The sequence below is a fragment of the Nothobranchius furzeri genome, chromosome 6 (assembly GCF_043380555.1).
Source record: "Nothobranchius furzeri strain GRZ-AD chromosome 6, NfurGRZ-RIMD1, whole genome shotgun sequence".
In the NCBI taxonomy this organism is placed as follows: Eukaryota; Metazoa; Chordata; class Actinopteri; order Cyprinodontiformes; family Nothobranchiidae; genus Nothobranchius; species Nothobranchius furzeri.
In genome coordinates this window covers 60,605,558-60,625,172 of record NC_091746.1, presented here as the reverse complement: position 1 = coordinate 60,625,172, position 19,615 = coordinate 60,605,558, and the positions used below count along the sequence as shown (strand labels likewise).

Here is a 19,615-nt window from a genome sequence, read left to right as displayed (position 1 = left end):
ACATATTTTAAGCCATTGTCTGTTAGGTGGATAAGTTCACGATAGAAGCTGTTGACCTTGGCCAAGTTTTCAAGATAAAGATTCGCCATGACAACAGCTTGGTGAGCGCCGACTGGTACTTGGACCAGGTGGAGGTGTTTGATGAAGATACAGAAGAAGTCTACCTATTCTTATGTGAGCGCTGGCTGTCCAGAAAGAGGGAGGACAGGCGCATTGAAAGAGTCTTCTACGTCAAGGTAACTCAAAATAGGACAAGTAAAGGGAGGACGTTTTGGTAAAGGTCAAAGGGTCAGTTTTTTTTTCAAATTAGCTCCATACCATCGACCTACTATTTATGTGATGCCTTTGTAAGACTTGTGATTTCTTGTCACAAATCTGAGCTGAGCTGGTCCAATTCAGCTCAGTGGCCTAGATGTAGAGTGTCCACCCTGGGACATCGGAGTTCAAATCCTGGTCGGGTCACACCAAAGACTTTAACAATGGGATCCAATGCCTCTGTGCTTAACACTCAGCTTTAAGGAGTTGGATTGGGGGCGGAAGCCCAACGCCAAGCTCAAGACTGAGCGGCTCATTTGATTGTTTTTCTGGATTTATATTTCCTTTTCGCGGTGCAGCTACGTGTCGTCTGTCTCTGTTTGCTTATTCTCTGTCCCTCACGCAGCAGAAACAGCAGAAAAGGAAGCTGAAACCACAACTTCTCTTCCTTTAAAACCCAGTTTGGATTTTTCTGATGTTGTGGAGTTACGGCCATTCAAAGGAAGCGTTAAAATGTGTCAGAGTTCATTGTTATAGTGAGTCTTTTTTTGACAAAACTGTCAAGGAGGAGTTTTAGTGTTTTGATGGTATGATGCCATTTCCTGTCATTTTTGTGAACATTACTGTTTATTTTGAATAATGTGCTGAAGCTTGATTTGAAGAAAATTGTGAATAGAACTGAAATCGTAATTTCTGCCAGAAAAATCGCAGTCAAATCTTTTCCTAAAGTGGTTCAGTGGTTCACAATGTTTCATCTTTTCTTCTTCTAGCCATCATAGGTAAGTGTCATGTGATGCTCACTCCAGATTTAGGTGTGAGTCCAAACCTGAAGAAGATAATATCAGGTATCCATGGCTCGTTCATGAGTGATGGGAGGATGGGGCGAGGGATGGACTGACAGATCAGGGCTTCGGTAATGAGAGTGTTGCTGCTGAAGAACAAGCTGAGCTGAAAGACAAGGCTCTTGAATTACTGGATCATCTTTAACCCTCACTCTTGGTCATGAGATTTGCATCATGACCAAAAAAAAAAAAAGAGATCCTAGAAACATGCAGATGAAATGTAGGCTGGAGATAAGGAGAGATGATCCAGTGGTCATTGGAAGGAGAGCCACTGCTCAGGTGGCTGAGGCATCTGATTAGAAAGCTTCCCAGTTGCCTACCACCAGAGGTTTTCCAGGGAGCGTGGGGCAGACCCAGAAATTTCTGACTTGGGATGGAGGTTGGCAGAGGGATGTCTGGGTTTCTCTGTTGGTCCTGTTGTAGAACGGATGGAAGGATCTTTTTATGTGTATTAGTGATTCCTCTGGTTTGATTAGTACTAGTTTGCCAAAGTGTAGTTTGTGGTTTATAACAATAAAGATGGTAGACTCATATGCTCATGCTTTAACAATGTAACTTGTAAAGCAAAACGTCAACTAATCTTGGTTACTAAACTCTTGTAGAGTTAGCATACGTATGTATTTTGGGTGCTTTTTAAGCTCAATATACTACACTACATTTGACCAATAAGATGTGAATTTCTATATAAATATGGAAATCAAATCTGATTGGTCTTTGAATGTTTAACTAGAAGAATTAGAGTTCTTTGTTTATTCATGGATTGTAAGAAACTTCGTATTAATTCAGAGAGAGTCAAGTTTATAAAAAGTAAGAAATTTATTTTCTAAACAATCAAAACATGACAACTAGGAAACACTTCATGTGAGGAATAAATTTGGTCTCCTATAAACTATAAGTGATGGTATATAAAACCACATCAGACGCAATCTGTCGAGTCTAAGTACCCTTTCGAAGACCCTCGTGGTAGATCCGGAATGTGTGGAAGTCCGTGGACCCCAAAGGTACCGAAGTCCGTAGAAGAAACCGCAGTGCCACTAAACCGGTCTCGAGATGTCCCCAGGTCACAACAGGTAGTTATTTGCGTCTATGGAAGACTCTTAAGGAGTCGGAGCTGGTTCAGCTTTATTCTGAAGGAACCGTTTGCGGTCGGCTGTAGCGTGCAACAGGTTTTGACAGCTTGTCAAAAGATGCAATGGGAGAAGAGGCTTCTTCCGATGGCCAGTCAGAGTTAGGCTCAACTGACTCAACCCGGGAAGGGATTTTAGTTTTATTAACCTACATTATGATTTACTTGGCCAACCAGAATTTGACATGTAAATGGGTTTTGCCAACAAACCCCAGAACACTCCTTCCTCAGATAAAAGAGCTCTGATTTGTGGATCAGAAAATATCTATGTGCAGTGACGTTAACTTTAACTTGCGTCATGGAGATATGGTGAGTGTGTCTTCTCCAGTCACGTACGCTGGTTAAATATGTGGGTCATGTATTTCATTTCATCCTCATTAATCTAAGCACAGATTAATCAAAACATTTCATTTAACCATATTGTTCATTCATTATATAATTATTTAAGTATTCCGTTTAACCATATTGTTCATGCCATTTCATCATTATTCTAAAGGTTCATTCTTATATAAGTTCATTCTTCTTGTTCTGTGAAGCAAAGCAGATAAAGATAGAGGAGACTTGAGAGGGACCTTGGTCAGGCAACAGTATCTTTCTTGCAGATTAAAGGTTCCAGTTAAGACATATGTCTCCATATGACCAGATACTGAAGAAGTCACACTGTAGATGAAAACTGATCATTTCTGGACGCTACACTCTGCGAAAGAGAAATAAGTAAATACATAATTCAGCTCCATTACAGGTTCGCTGTTGGTGTTTCCACTTTTAGAGCACTCATGTATTTTTGAAGCACAGCTAAAATCGACTTGAGCAAGCTGCATCAGCTCTGCTCATTGTTGTCTGACTGGCTCAATAGTTTTATACATCCAAAACCGTCCCTCATGGAGAAATGTAATTCTCACTCACCTCACAGAAGGTTTCATTTTGTATCTTATTCGTCTGTGAGACTTCAGCAGGTTTTTTCTAGTCTATGATGATGTTGGACACTTCGAACACCCTGCACCTGTAACAGGAAAAATACAAGCACTTTTTCTTAGTCACATTTAATGGTCTCTGTGGATTTGTTGTAGCCATCTGTGTGTTTTTGCCTGTATCACGGTTTGTCCTCTGTGTTTTAGGGTTATGAAGGAGTGAGAGAGAGCCTGGACAGTAAAAAGAAATCAGCTTTGACTCTAAAGAGTGTTGACAGTAATATGAACAAAAAGAACAAAAAGAAGAAAGATGAAGAAGAAATCGAGCTCCCAAGTGAGAAACATTATCATTTTATCTTCTGCCAAATAAACAATTGCATCCGGTAATCAACGGTTCATCTGAGTGTCTCTCTTGTGCAGTCATACCATACCACATCACCATCAGCACCGGAGAGGAGCGTGACGCGAGTACCACCAGCAGGGCTTATGTGATCATTGTTGGGTCCAATCATGCCCAGACGGAGAGGATGTGGCTGGACCTGCCGGACGGGAGTAAAGGCTTTCAGGCCGGCTCTTTGGAGAGTTTCGAGGTCAGCGGGTCAGATGTGGGGGAGTTTAAAAAGGTGGAGGTAAGTGAGGCTTTTTAGGGGTTTTCGCAAGGACTAGGCACTCTCCATGCTTTCTCTGACACACGCATACACAGTGTACAGAAAACACAACCTTGTTGCTCAAAGCGATTGTTCTTTCCCTCCCTGCAGCTCGGCCATGATGGAGCCACTCCAGAAAGCTGCTGGCTCGTTGATGAGCTGGCTGTTGCTGTGCCAACCAAAGGGGTCAAATATATCTTTGCTTGCAAGTGCTGGCTAGCCAAAGATCGAGGTGATGGCTTGACTGCTAGAGAATTTAATGTGCTTGATGCAGAGGCCATTGCTATCTCACAGAAGGTACATAATCATGGACAAATATGTACAAAAGCATATGGAAGATAACAGACACCGCAGTTAGAGGCACATTTCCTAGTTTAAAGGTACAATAAGTAAGAATTTTACAGTAAAATAATCACAAAACAGTCATCTCAATCATGTTGGAAGGAAGGTGACATTAAATCAGATTTTCTTTAGCCAGCTGAACGATTGTCAGTTTTTCTACTTTAAAAAAAAGGTCAAAAAGGGACATAGTCTTTGTTTGCAATCTGTCCCATACTTTCTGGTTCCAGAGCGAGCCAATCATATTTGAACCTGCAAGGTCGCCAAGTCATACACAGAAACACGTTGCTGGCATTTTTATTCAACACCAACTGTCAAAAGCAGTGGTGTCAGGGGCAGAATGTTAGCCAGCAAAAGGAGCGCCCCGGAAGTTATTTTGAAGAAGCTACGGCATCTTTTTGTCTTACTCTAATATTGGGTAAAAAAGACTAGAGGCTAACATTGCGCTAACAATGTTAACGGTGAATTAGAGGCAAACAGTTAGCTCTAAAAATATCTCAAGCTACTTTTTTTCATTTACTAACAACTCAAAATTACAGTGGAATGTATTCACCTACTTATCAACTTACTCGTCTTCACTCATCATCTAGAATCTTCTGGCGCTGAGCCGTGACCGGTAACAGTTGCTCAGAGCAGACGTATTTGTTTAGAATCATGGACTGCAGTACCCAAAACTGACCACAAGATGCCATTCTTACCTCATGCACCTTTACACAAATACTACTTTGTGGGAAAGTGTTTAGTGGTTGAACTGGACTAGTAAAATGTCTGATCTGTTATAGATTATCTATGAGGTGACAGTGGTAACAGGAGATGTACAGAATGCAGGAACAGACACCAAGATCTTCATGTCGGTGTTTGGTGCCAACGGCAGCACAGAGGAGATGCTGCTGGAAAAAAACGAGGACAGGTAGCTAAAAATTTGTGACTACTCCTGTTTATAAAGCGATGCACTGGATTTTAAACTCTTTATTGTTTGACGGCAGGTTTGAGCGCGGTCAGGAAGACACCTTCAACAAGGAGATTGATGACATAGAACCATTAAGGAAAATGAGACTTCGTATTGATGGCTCTGGCAGTAGACCTGACTGGTTTCTCGACAAGGTCAGCTTACATTATGTAAAATACATCCAGCTGGTTGGTGATGAAGAAGGAACTGTAAATCCTATAAATTATCTATATATGTTATAAGAAGTTTGATTAATTTATGTTGTATTTCAAAATCAGTAACACAACACAGGTTTGTGTGTTATCCAGGACATGCTAAGTCACATGCTCCTTCTGTCTGCCTGAATGAGAGCCATTATTGATCTACCCCACTTATGCACGCACACACACACACACACACACACACACACACACACACACACACACACACACACACACACACACACACACACACACACACACACACACACACACACACACACAGAGTTTCCTTAGAGAGAGAATAATTTTCTACATCAGTCAGAAACTGGTTCCTGAGAGGAACCAGAAACCCATTTTCTGCGTTGATGGGATCTCTGGTAGAAGCACAACAATTTCAGGGCAGCGGAGCGGGAAGGAGCACTCCAAAACCCTGTCCGTCTTCACCTGAGACTGTGAAACATCACTTTGACTTGACGCTGCACCGAGACTCGTGTGTTCAGCATCACAATCAGATGTTCTGTCTTTAGGGATTGCTGGCTCTTTGTGCTGAAACCAACTCAACAGTTATTGGGAGGGCATCCAGCATCGTAATCAGCCCAAATAAACAGGGAGAAAGCTGAGCTAATACCAGTGGAGCTGCCATTGTTTATGCTGACAACTGCTGTGGCACTAATAGTTCAGCATTTTCATCCAGATGGAAAATGTTTAACAGTAATATCACTATGTTACTGTTTGCTACTTCAGTGTTTTTCAATATTTTTGTCAAGTTCCCATGGTATATTTAAGTATATTTACAATCATTTCATACATTAAAGAGATACAATGCAACTTTTTCACATTTTTAAAGAATTTTCTTGAGCCAGTAATTGCAAAAATGACCATTTACAAGGTTACTAAGACCCCCCACCACCCTTTGAAGCCAGAATATCACATTTGCAACTTCAGAGTGCTGGTCTGGTCCCTGTTGGACTTAATAAAGTGGAGCTGACATGCGTGGCGCTGCAGTCTGCTTCCAGCATGTTTCCTACTTGTTTAGATCATGAACACAGCTAATTTGTTTAATTTAGTGATGAACCGCTCCTGTAGACACTAATGATGGCTGATGAGACATTTTAGCAGTTAGATGAACAAACACACAGCAAGGAGATAAATATCACTTTTGCTCTCACTATCGGTCACTAGGGGATGCTAAAAGAAAGCCAAACTGCTCAGTATACCATTTAAAGCTTTTTTAACTTCACATTAAGTTCAAGGTGCAAAGTTTTTCTGAAACCTTTTTTTGCCATTGTGTTTGAAATGCTCTTTACATGTTGATGGCAACCAATAAATGTATTGTTTTGTCAAAAAAAAAACATAATTTTAATAGACTCTTAAACACACAATTGTGGAAAAACTTCATCCAGTCATTGTGCACAGCCCGTTCTCATTAAACCACCCTATGACCCCCCTCCCCCTCTTGTTACACGTGCACAGATCGTATGGTCTTGGCTTGGAGCATCGGAACAGGAAGCAAAGCCAGAGCCCAATCTGATGAGTTCTGGTTTATTTGTCAGTTAAGGATTTTTTTCTTGGACCAAAGTGGCATCTTTGCTACTCTTCTGGTCACCAGATCACTCTCCAAAATCTTCTCTGCTCTGGTCCTGCAGCTGGGACAACATTAAGAGACGATCCTGCTGCTTTCTGGATTTTTTTGGCGTACCCGGAGCCTTATTCACAAATGCAGGAGAAATTTTTGGGGGGATTTAATACATTGTTATGTCAAATAATGACTGGAATTGACTGCAATTCAGCTGGTCTCTTTATATAACATCCAGTTTATTCAAGCTGATATAATCAAAAACTGAGGTTGCATTACTTGTGACAGTTCATATGCTTGCCCACGACTGTGCTGCCAAAATTGCATCATTTAGTTGCCACTATAGGTATAAAATCATCTTAGAGAGATCATTTTTATTTTTTAAATAATGCCTCAAAAGCTCTTTTCTGTGCATCCAGGTGATCTTGCGTAACCTGACCACAGAGGAGGTGTCTGTGTTCACCTATGAGGAGTGGTTGTCCAGGACGCGAGGACCCAAAAGGACCATGATCTGTGAGATGCCCGCTGTGGTGGATGAGGAAGTGATGGTGGAGCTTACCACCTACACCATCCAGGTCAAGACCAGTGATGTTTCAGGTACAATCGCTGCACACGGGCTGAATCATTGAAACTTGAGAATCTGGATGTCTTATTATTTTAATTTAAAATGATCATACTATTATTTATTATCATGTTTCATGTCACAGCAGGTAAAGCCAAACGGTAAAATAGCCGGTATTTGATATAGTGCCTTCCAGGGTTCTACAACCCCCCAAGGCGCTTTACAACAAAACCAGTCATTTATCCACATTCACATGCTAGTGGTAATGAGCTAGAATGTAGCCACAGCTGCCCTGGGGCACACTGACAGAGGCAAAGCTGGCGAGCACAGGCGCTACCAGTCTCTCCGACCACCACGCAAGAATTCTCCTTCTTCAGTGTCTTGCCCAAGGACATGTAGTGATAAATGTATATCTATATTTCAAATGTGGCATAGATTTAGCCTGTTTATGATCTTATATTAATTAATTGGGGCACCACCCAGCCTTTGTTAGTGTGACTGGTAACTATTAGTAATAATTTCTGAAAGGAGAACCAAGGGTGTGTGTTTGTGTGTGTGTGTGTGTGTGTGTGTGTGTGTGTGTGTGTGTGTGTGTGTGTGTGTGTGTGTGTGTGTGTGTATGTGTGTGTGTGTGTGTGTGTGTGTGTGTGTGTGTGTGTGTGTGTGTGTGTGTGTGTGTGTGTGCGTGCTTGTATGTGTGGTCGGGGTCTCGTTATGGCAGAAGATGAAAGGGGATCTTGCAGGCTAACGTGACTCTGGGATCGAAATAAAAACATGCCATAAAGAAATGGACTAATCTGAATTCATTAATCGGGTTTAGCTCAAAAGTCAGTCAGATGAGATGTTTCACAGACCTTTTTCCGTCGCCAAAGAGGTGTCCTGTGGGCTGGTTCTGCCTGTCCAGAAGCTTGAATGTGGCCTTCAGGGGCCGTAGGACTTTTTGGCACCTCAGCTTAGGTCAACGATTTCTGTGGTGTATAGAGGGTGGTGTTCTCCCGGAGTGGCTTGACTCAAGGTTCCTTCACTTCAGCGGCCTCGAAACGTGGAATTCAGATCACGGGCCCAAATTATTCCTAACGGAGCCGAATCATCAAACTGTTCCAAATTGCTCTTACACTTAATGTAAAAAACTTGACCACCACGGTTTCATGTAGACAATCAAAACAAAACAAACAGAGTTGCTTGTAAGTTTTAACGTAATTTTTGAGAGCGAATTACTGTAAAGCGCCGGGTTCTGCTGGGCCAGATGGAAAACAGCCCGCAGGGATGTGTTTAAGGCGTCCTTTATTCTTTTCTCTTCTTCTCACACGAGGTTTGCTCTGTGGCTTTTATAACCTTCTGGGTCACATCCACATGTGTTTTACTCCTTAACCACTTGATGGCACTTTGGCTCTTTCACATAACCCAGTCTTATAACCATGGGAAATTCATGCTCACAGTTTAACACAGTTATTCATATAAATCCTCAAAAAGTATTACTTTAGCATCAAAGTATTACTTTAAATGGGAAAGAATTAACTTCAGGTCTTAAGCTTGATGTATCACTTTTAGTATGGTTTTGAACTGGTGAATCACAATGTCAGTAGTTTAACATGAAAGAAAACACAAAACAAACAGTTAAGGTCTGTGGCTGATAAGATTTTAACTTAGAGCACCTTGATTTCTATTTTAAGGGTAAACAACCTAAACACCTTCTTTGATTCTAGATAAACAGAAAAATACCAGGGTTTTGATAAAAGCGAGATCCTGGAATTGACCCTTGAGAAGGTTTTACGAGCATTCAAACCTTGGGGGAGAGCCAGGTCTTGGCAGGTTGACACGGACCAGACCAAGTCCTGATAATGTCCGTCTTTTCGATTGCTTAAGGAGGGAAACAAACAAGTCACATGGTAAAATTTACGTTCCTGGGAAAAGATGTAGGAGTTAGCCAGATGTTTGAAAATGGTCTGTTGGAATTTATATGATTATAGGTCAGTTTCCAATTCCCCCTTTTTTTCTGCTAAGTGTGAAAGAAACCTTTGTGTGAAAACGTAATTGTTCTTTTCCGTGTAAATCCAAACAAAGTTAACCTGAGGATATAAAATGTGGATTTCCGCCACAGACACAACAAATGTGATAGATTGGGCTCAAACTTGCAACCCTCCAGTTACATGGCAGGTATTGAACTCCTCTGCCACAGCCGCCCTTTAGCAGAATAAAATACCTGAATCTGTGAATTTTCTTCAATTACTTTCAAGAAGAGAAATATCTAGCCTCACTTTGGGGAGCATCATATTTTTTTAAGTTTAATCCTAGCCTATAAGCAAAAATAACTGACAGGTTCAAGGGCGGTCAGGAAAAAAGGCCATCTCAGGTCTACCTGTCGGGGAGGGCGCCAGCCTTTCATCCTTGGGTCAACAGCAGGCCAGTTCTTGAGACGTTCTAACCGAACAGTGAAGCTCGGATATCTTCATTCATCTCTAAAATCCCTCCGTTTTACCTGGAAGACCCAGACGAACCCTGCAGTTTACCCATTACATCTGTCAAGCTCGTCTTTTACTTTTCACACTACCTTCAGAGGGAAGCGTCTGTCGTTTCTTCTGATCAGCAAACATCTCACAACCTGATGGCTAGCTTTGGAGCTATTTAACTTTGACACATGATTGACTAAATGTCCATCACTGAGGTTTATGTTTTCCAGCAGTATGGATCGTGGAATATTTCACGTCTGTTACAAAAAAACATCCTCTTCAGAAGTCTTCCACACAATCGCGCCATCTTTTCTTCCTGCAGTGTTTCCTCAAATGTGTTGCTGATCAGTGTAATTGCATGGCAAGGAGTCTGAGCCGACTTTAAAGCACAGCACTCTGCCTCTGGCGGTTACTAGAAGCTAAGATGTTGCGCTGCACCAAATGTTGAGGCTCTGGGAAAAATAATGAGACAGGCTGATAGACACTCGTATACAGGCTCTTGCATGCAAATTACTTTTCAGCCGTGGTTCTGCATGCGGAAACAGTGTTCTTCACCATCTAGTGTCATCAGTCCAATAGAGAATAATACAGGTGAAACTCATGTTGCTAAAGTCTATTTATTTCAGTAATTTAACCATTTAAAGGCTCGGAAACCCTTTGCAGGTGTTTTGGAGTCATTCGCTGTTTAGAGTACGACACTTTCAGTTTATAATATTGAACCTTTTCACATTATTCTAATTGTCTGAGATTCAGAATTTGAGGTTGTCATAAACTGTATGGCACAATTCTCACAATTATAACAAATAAAAGCAGAAATATCTGACTTTGCATGTGACGAGTATATCTCATATATGAGTTTCACCTTTTAAGTTGAATTACTGACATAAATGAACTTTTGCACCATATTCGAATTTTTGGAGCACCATCTGTATAAATACAATTTTTAGAAAAGCTATTTTAGGACTATCTCAACATTTTCAACACATTATACTTTATACCTTGACTGAGATTCATCCTCGTCACCATTTAATGACTGGGTGTGTTGGGTCACCTTCTCAAGAAGCAGACCCTCACCCTAACCCAGAGAGCAGGCAATCAAAGAAACGGTCAGCTGAGCACAGAAAATGCCCAGATCACCCAGATATGAACACATTCACTTATCTCATACAAACAACTTAACTACTAAAACTCAACAAATCTATTGTGATTAAATCAACGAGCTACAGCTGGAGCTATTAGCAGCTAGCTGTACAGATATTAAAATATTTTTAAAGCTTTTTTATGATAAAGAGGCTTAAATTGTCTATTCTAAATGACTTAAAAGAAGTTTAGTATCATCCATTCAGTTTGTACCCACCAGGCTGCACTGAAAATGATAAATCACAGAGAATTCAGCTCTCCCTGATCTTGTAAATTCACACACAGTATTTTGTGGTGACGGGGCTACAGCGACAGAGGAGTTGCTAGTTGGAACCCCGTCTGTTGCAGTTGTTGTGTCTTTGGGCAAGACACTTAACCTGCCCTGCCTGCTGGTGGTTGGACTTTGGGCACCAGTGCTCAGCAGCCTCACATCTGTCAGTGCGCCCTAGGGCAGATGTGGCTTGTAGCTCATCACCACATGTGAGAATGTGTGTACGCACGAGTGAATGTTTGTTTTGTAAAGTGGCTTGGGGGGTTGCAGAACCCTAGATGGTGCAATATGAAATAGGTCATTTACCAGGGATGTGTATTGGTGAAATATTGGCGATACAGGGGAGACGATACGATATATATTGTGATATATTCAGTCAGATGTTAATAGCATTAATAGACTGAATTTATTGTAGGAATATTCAATAACAGTCCAAACTGATGCCTAACATGTTTAACATGAGGTATCTGAACCATAACATAGGGATTTACTTTTCAATGGTGGAAACAAAAACCAATGCACACTGCTGCCATCTAGCGGTCTGCTTTTGAATTGCACCACAAAAAAAAAGAAAATACACATAAAAATATTAAATATAAATACACATTTGCATGTAAATTCTTCCAAAAATTAGATACACAGCTTTTGAATATTGATAGAATATTGCTGGAAAAATATCACAATATATTGCTATTTTGATATTTTCTTACATCCCAACCATTTACCATCTTGATTGTGAAAAAATCTTTGGAAGCAAGTGATAAGATGTTTGTATGCATTTAAACACATCATCACCACTGCACTGCAAAACCTTTAAATCTCCTTATCTAACTCATATCATGGGGTTTTGAATAGTTGAGTTGAAACTGGTTTTAGAATATTTTGTTTCCTACATTCTTTTGTCTTTTCAGGGGGAGGCACTGATGCCCATGTGTGGCTCATCATTTTCGGAGAGAACGGAGACACGGGAACCCTAACACTAAAGGAAAGCAACAAGTCCAACAAGTTTGAACGCAAGCAGGTGGACACATTCCACTTCGCTGACGTCCTCAGTCTGGGAGACCTCTCCAAAGTGCGAGTCTGGCACGACAATACAGGTTAGCTACTGGCTAGTTTAAAAAATCTGTTTTATTACAAATAAATCCAAACAAGAGAATTTTAATCTGAATAGTATAATCTTTCATTTGGTGAACCATTGACAAGACGGACATCATCAACTACTTATTAGAAAACTTTAAATACTTGAAGTATTCTTTAATGCTGAATCAGTCAACCTCTTGATGTGATTTTAGCGTAAACCGAACCTTCCCAAAAAAGAAGAAAAACAAAATAACACAGAAAAAGTACCAAAGAACATAAAACTGTTTAAAACATCTTATTATTAACATCTTATTTTACCGAAAGAAAATCCTTGACAATCCACAAAATGAGACACACAAGGACTCAGAAGCTCTCCATTTTGGTCAAATTTAAGGTCAGCTGAGTGCTAGAAACCTTTGCATTATCCTTAGGTTTGTCATGTTTCTCCCATTGAAGTTTAAATGCCATCTGGGCAGCTGCGGGCATCGAGTTTTGCCAAAAGCAGGCTTGTAATGCAACTTTTACAGATTTCAGAAATGGACTTGTTGTAAATCTGTAAAAGATCTGGGTTCCTAATTGTCAAAAGAAAACAAATCTCTTTAAAATGTGATTTTTCATTTAAAACAGATTGATGTCGATACTTTCTGTTTTTGCATTTATCGGTAAAATAAGTTCTGTGTGATATTTGATCTATTTTATTTGATTTGAAAATAGAAAAAGTTACAATAAACAGCATAAGACTATTAAAATTACAGTGCAGGAGGAAGCAAAAGCTAGTGAAATTTAACTGAAGCCTCCATCAAAAACTTACCATGACATCATTGATTACAAAGGTTTAAGACAATAATAAAAGAGTCTGAAATTTTCCTAAATAAAAACCCTTCTTTGATCAAATTAAATTTTAAATTCCATCTTTCAGTTCTTTTTAAAACACAGAAAAGGTTTATTTACCTGCAACGTTTCGTTTGCAGCTGCAAACATCGTCAGGCTGACGCCAATGGTGGCGTCACTTCCTTCATTTATCCGCGGGCAGCAGAGGACATTGTCGCCCTCAGCTGCCCGCTCTCCCCTCTCGATGATGCAGTCCCATGCCGTAACAGATCACTGCATGAGAGAAAACCATATAATGGACTGGGACAACACAAGGATCATAAACACCGAACAACAGAAATACAAAAGATGGATAAAGGAAGCTATAGAGATGAGGAGACGTGGATGTGGGACCATGAACAGAGACGATGGAGTTTATTCGTTGGACTGCATCATCAGAGAGGGGAGAGCGGGCAGCTGAGGGCGACAATGTCCTCTGCTGCCCGCGGATAAATGAAGGAAGTGACGCCACCATCGGCGTCAGCCTGATGATGTTTGCAGCTGCAAACGAAACGTTGCAGGTTGTTATCTTGTAAGAACTGAAAGATGGAATTTGAAACTCAACACAGCAAGAACACACCAAAGATGTTAAATTTTAAATGTTAAATAGAACACTGGCTTACCAAATAGGAAACACGATTCTACGCTATACCACCCTTAAAGCGGATAGAGAATTGACCTCCTAGATGAGAGAGATGTTTAGGGGGATAGAGATCCGTTTACTGTTCTGTAATATGTGAGTGAATGGATGACTTTACATAAAAATACACATTAAACTGTTTGGGTATCTGTCCATCAGTTAAGATTTTATGTATGAAGACACAAATTTGAGAAATGTTCACTTGATGGTCAACATTTTTAGTCTCTGGAAGAGAGGGGCAGAAGTTGCTCCTGCTTCTGATCCAGTAGCCCTTCTAACAAAGCTTTTCTGGAGAAGGAAATCTTGTTGAGAGCAGTGGAAAAAGTGCTACCCCAAATCATGTTGCAATAAGAGAGATACGGAAACAAAAGGCTAGAATATAACATGATATAGCTAACCTTCCTCATTATGCTGATGGACTTCTAGATCTTTCTTCTTATAAAGTCAACATGCATTTTTCCAACTCAGGTTCTCATCAATTTGAATTCCATCAGATTTTGTAGTTGATCGTTTGGATCAGTAGATTTGAATTTGGGTTACATTTTTATTGTAAAACATTTTCCCACAAATATAATTCTATGTAAATTAAAAAATAATTTGTTAATTTTGAACCATATATCATTTATCCCTATACCTGTCATGGTCTGTGTCTGCGTCTCCCCTCATGTGTCTCCTGTTGTCCTCCATTCGTCTCTAGGTGCTCCTTTTGTGTCTTCTAGCACTCTCATGTGTCATGTCTGCGTCTTCCTCATGTGTCTCCTGGTGTTCCCCATTTGACCTCTAGGTTTACCCCCTCAGACTTCCCTCTCCCAGGTCCTGTGCTCTCTTGGCTCCCTCTTAGCCATGCCCCTGTAGTTTCTTTCTGCAGTGTTTTCCTTTAGTGTCAGCTTCCCCTTAGAATATTAGTTATGGTTCATGCCTCCTGGTCTTTTGTTTTTCTCTTAGGTCATTTTCCTTTTTTACAGCCTTTCATTATTTAGTGAGTTTTTTCCCTCCAGTGTTTTCTTCCTCCTCCCTGAGTTAGTAATTGTGTTCACCTGGTCCCTCTCCCCACACACCTGCAATTCATCTCCCTCTCATCTTCCCAGTCTATATAAGCCCTGTCTTGTCTCTGTGTTGTGGTCGGTCCATTGTATTGTTGTCAGCGTTGTTTCGTGCTCTATGTGAGCTTTACGTCTCCAGACTTTGGTGCTCTAAGAGAGCTTTCGGTGTCCTGTGTTCCAGGACTTTTGATTCTTGACTTTGGTGCTCTAAGTGAACTTTAGGTGTCCTGTGTTTCCAGGACTTTGGATTTTTGGCTCGCTGCCTTGTGGATTTATTTTGTTTCATCCTGCCAATTAAAGGATTTTTACTTTTTACCAACTCCTGCCTCTTGTCGTCTGGGTGATTTGCATTTTGGGTCCTAACCTTCCCCACAACGTGACAAGACCAGCATTGGCATTCTCAATCAAGCTATTAAAGTTGGACAGTTGCTGCGACAGAACTAATGTTGTCATCTGCAAAAATAATTGGTGATAGCTGAGTTGATGCATTAAATATTTCATTGATATAAATAAGGAACAACATTGGACCAGTGGATCAGTAGAACTTACTGAAAATCAAGATCCTATTTTTTTACATAGGAATTGAAAACCTTCATCATCTCTTTTTTTGTTTCTTGATCCAGGTCTTGCTCCAGGTTGGCACTTGGAGCACATCGATGTGAAAGACGAAATCTTGGACAAAACTTTTCGTTTCCCATGTGACCGCTGGCTCTCCAAGAGCGATGATGATGGGCAGATAATGAGGGAGCTGGCCTGTGTGAACAACGACTATTTAGATCTCAACGAGAAAACCAGTGGGGCCACTTTAAAATATCTTTGCTTGATACCAATTATTCTTAATTTGTTTGTAGTAAAGAAGCTTTAAACTTGAAGAAAATCAAGATAAATCACTAACGGTTTTCTGTATTTTCTCTTCAAAAGAATATGAAATTTGTGTCACAACTGCCGACACGAATGAAGCTGAAACCAAAGAGAATGCATGGATCATACTTGAGGGGAAGAAGGCTCGATCAAAGGAATTTGTAATGGAGAACTCTTCGAAGAAGAGGAGGTTTTTGCAGTAAGTGCTTTGTGTAACTTCAGCTCAATTGCCTACCGAGTGGAATACATTTTTACCAATATCACTGCCATTGTCGATTAATTGTCAGTCCAATCCCTTATCAATTCCCGAGTAGTTCAATAGGTGGCAAAAAATGTATTAAACACCTGGTACTGGTTGGAAAGATCGTTCCAAATGTTCTCTTTTACGCTCCTTGTGAAGGCAGAGTCATTTTCTTGTTTGGTGTAGTGTTGCTGTAGCTTTTTGCAAAATGGACAAAATCTCTTTACAGGTGGGACTTTAGTCGCTGGATTCTGCTAGTGTGGAGGTGTGTATATAAGGCAAATGATGCTAACACGATAGGCAGTGCTAGTAGATTCGTTACAGGCAGTTTTATCAGGAGAGGATGTGCAAACGTCACCGCTGCCGCTGCATTGAACTTGACTAGTCCAGAGCGGGTCAAAAGCACATCCTTCTCTTTAAGGTATCGTGTATTTTGTGCGCAAATGCTTTTGCATATCCGGAGTGTTTCATTTCTTTGATGAAATATCTACTTTGTAAATTTCCCCAGTTGTTATCCTTTCTCGTAAAGTAACTTTCAAACATTTGTGGGGGGCGGGCGGGGCTGATGATAGTCTCCCAAATATGGCCCGACTTCCTCTTCTGGGTTTGCCTTGTTCCGTCAATGGTTGCGTCCACTCCAACGCGTCATCAGCCAGGGGAGTGCCGCTGTCCCGCTCCTCTTCTCTCCTCGGCTCTGCCTCTGCCGTTGCAAGGGAAACACAAGGAAATACCTCAGGGGTAGCATTCACTTCTCCCCAGAATCCACAGGCATGCAGGTTACAGCAACAATATTTCACGTTCCTTTACTTAGCTGTTTGGCGGGCCTTGAATTATTTTGGTTACATGGCTGGATCCTCCCGTGCCGTCCTCTGGTCTCTCCCAGGAGACAGAAACCAGGAGACAGAAAGCGCCTGTGCCGTAATCCAAGCTGGTTTCAGGAGCGCAGATCTCGCTGTTGCTCTGTTGCCGCTTCCCCGTTCCACTGCACACCCCTCCTTCACCTGCCAGTGTCCTTATAAAAGGTCCAAACCCCTCAATGGTCGAATCCCGAGCCGTATAGGTCTGTGATTATGAGCTGCGCAGCTGCTCTCAATCGGAAGTTCATTGTCCCATGCTCAAAAAAACTAAAACCAATCCATGCAAGCAAACAAGCAAACGTCTCAAAAAACATGCAATTGGTAACCACAGCAAAAACTGACTTCTGCACAATAAAGGAGCACTGCATTGACAATTATTCCTAGGAATTCAAATAAGAACCGGTTGTTGATTCCCACCCCTATCCCCCAATCCTTCTTCGCATAAAAAGTGCCCTCTTTCCTCTAATTTCTCCTTTACATTTATTCTAATCCTACCAGCTACAAACTCTTAATCCACGACTCTACTGCAGAGCAAATGTCTGTGACATGATCATAGACTACACTAACTAGTTTGAGTCTCAGTCATGCTTGTTAATGTCCTCTCTGAGGAGCTGAGTCTCATTCTGTCCCGCTCTGAACTTGAGAAAGTTATCCACACCTTCATCTCCTCACGCTTAAACTGCTGCAACTCTCCTTTCACGTGTCTGAGCAGAACCTCCCTGAACCGTCTACAGGTGGTTCAGAATGTCTGTGCTCAGCTTCTGACCAAGTCCTCCAAACACACCCACATCACCCCACTTCTCCTCCACTGGCTGCCAGTCAACTTCAGGGTTCATTTCAAGAGCCTGGTTCTGGTTCTTAGGGCCTTACATGGACAAACACCACCATACATTGGAGATCTTCTCAGTCCTTACACCCTGAGGTCCAGTGACCAAAGCCTACTGGTTGTGCAGCGCACCAGGCTAAAGGTCAAAGGTGACAGATCATTTGCTGCTGTGGCCCCCAGACTCTGGAACTCTCTCCCCCGAGCCTGAGATCAGTGGACTCCTTTAAAAAGCAGATGAAAACTCACTTGTTCAGGCTTTAGTGTGACCTTCATCACCCTCTCCTTATTCCGCACTTTCTACCAACTCCGCCTTTCCCAGGATCCACTGATTTCCCTCTTTTCTATTCATCTTCTCTCTCCCTTTCCTTACATTTTAATCACTATTTTTTTCTCAATAAAACAAAAAAATTAATCAGTTTTTTAAATCTTCATTTTTTTACCTTAATTATTGTTTTTTGTGAAGCACCTCATGGTTTCTATCATGAGAGGCGCTATATAAAAGATTATTTTCTTTCTTTCTTTCTTTCTTTCTCTCATTTCAGGGGAAATGTTGATAGATTTGAGATTTCTTCAAAGAACCTTGGTGATATCGCTGCCATTTGCCTGGGCCACACACCCAAGGATGGAAAGAAAGTTAAAGGAGAAGTTTACTGGCATGTTGAGGAGGTTGTTGTGACTGAAAAAGAGCTCGGAAACAAGTAAGATACCTGCCAGGTCATTCGCTTTTTAAATAATACTTCAATAACTGTTGCTATCTCCAGCTGAACTGCCCAATTATATTCTAATGTATCATTTTTTAAGATACATCTTCAACTGCAATGCCCTCCTCCCACTCTCTCCAAAGAGGGATGACTTCCTCACTTTTGAGTGCACAAAGTCTGTTGAGAGTTTCGCCAGCAAAGCTCGCAGCTTGGTTCCCGTCAAGTACGAGATAATCGTCATCACAGGTGACGAGAAGGGAGCAGGAACAGACGCCAACGTTTTCATCACCATCTACGGCTCCAATGGGGATTCGGGCCGTCGGCAGCTGCGGCAGAGGTTCCGAAACCTATTTGAAAGGGAGCAGACGGACCGTTTCCTGATGGAAATGTTGGACATGGGAGAGCTGCAGAGAGTTCAAGTGGAGCACGACAACTCTGGCCTCAGCCCTGGGTGGCTGCTTGACCGAGTGGAAATCACCAACACGGCCAGTGGTGTTACCACAATCTTTCTCTGTGGGAAGTGGCTGGACACAAAAAGAGCTGATGGACAGATCATCAGGGTCCTCTACCCAAAATACTAACAGGTCTGTTTCAAATAATGACAAAAGGTTCTCCTTCCTGCACTTTTTATACCTCAGGTATAATGACATTCATAGTTTTTGTGTTATCATTTATGGTCCAAGGGCAAAGCCTTTAATCAAGAAAAGAAAAGTGCCATGTTTTTAATACAGTTGGACTGCAAATTTATTTTTTTTAATAAATATTTTTTATATAAAACTGATATTTCATCTGTCATTTCTGTTTTCGTTCACTCGTACACCAAGCAGATGTTTAAAATTTGAACCTGGGCTTTTCACTGGGTGTCTAAGCGGCACGCCTCAGAGACAATTTCACTGCCACCTCAGCCCAGATAAGCAGTGGCTATGAATGCGTTTCACGCAGTTGTTCCGGTGAGATCATGAAATCACATAATGCAAGATGACGCATGACTCTCTTAGCCCTTTACCCAGGCTCCGGACAGCGAACTCTGCTGATGTGTCCTTGAGCAAGACACTTAACTTACCTTGCCTGCTGGTGGTGGTCGGAGGGTGCCTGTGCTCGGCAGCCTCGACCTCCATCAGTGCGCCCCAGGGCAGCTGTGGCTACATTGTAGCTCATCCCCACCAGTGTGTGAATATGTGTGTGTGAATGGACGAATGACACACTGTAGAGTGAAGCGCTTTAGAGT

The 19,615-nt window shown here is 41.4% G+C and overlaps 1 protein-coding gene across 1 annotated transcript in view; it reads left to right on the top strand.

The window, feature by feature from the left end:
• loxhd1a (lipoxygenase homology PLAT domains 1a) overlaps window positions 1–19,136 on the top strand; it is a 46,551-nt gene extending 27,415 nt beyond the window's left edge. The window contains exons 30-41 of the mRNA XM_054744470.2: window positions 27–236; window positions 3,342–3,468; window positions 3,555–3,763; window positions 3,893–4,078; window positions 4,903–5,030; window positions 5,107–5,224; window positions 7,265–7,442; window positions 12,180–12,365; window positions 15,525–15,695; window positions 15,823–15,961; window positions 18,229–18,384; window positions 18,488–19,136. Of these exons, the coding sequence (XP_054600445.2) occupies window positions 27–236; window positions 3,342–3,468; window positions 3,555–3,763; window positions 3,893–4,078; window positions 4,903–5,030; window positions 5,107–5,224; window positions 7,265–7,442; window positions 12,180–12,365; window positions 15,525–15,695; window positions 15,823–15,961; window positions 18,229–18,384; window positions 18,488–18,968 (2,289 nt within the window). The 3' untranslated portion in view covers window positions 18,969–19,136. The remainder of the gene's footprint in view (window positions 1–26; window positions 237–3,341; window positions 3,469–3,554; window positions 3,764–3,892; window positions 4,079–4,902; window positions 5,031–5,106; window positions 5,225–7,264; window positions 7,443–12,179; window positions 12,366–15,524; window positions 15,696–15,822; window positions 15,962–18,228; window positions 18,385–18,487) is intronic.
• The last annotated feature ends 479 nt before the right edge of the window (window positions 19,137–19,615 follow it).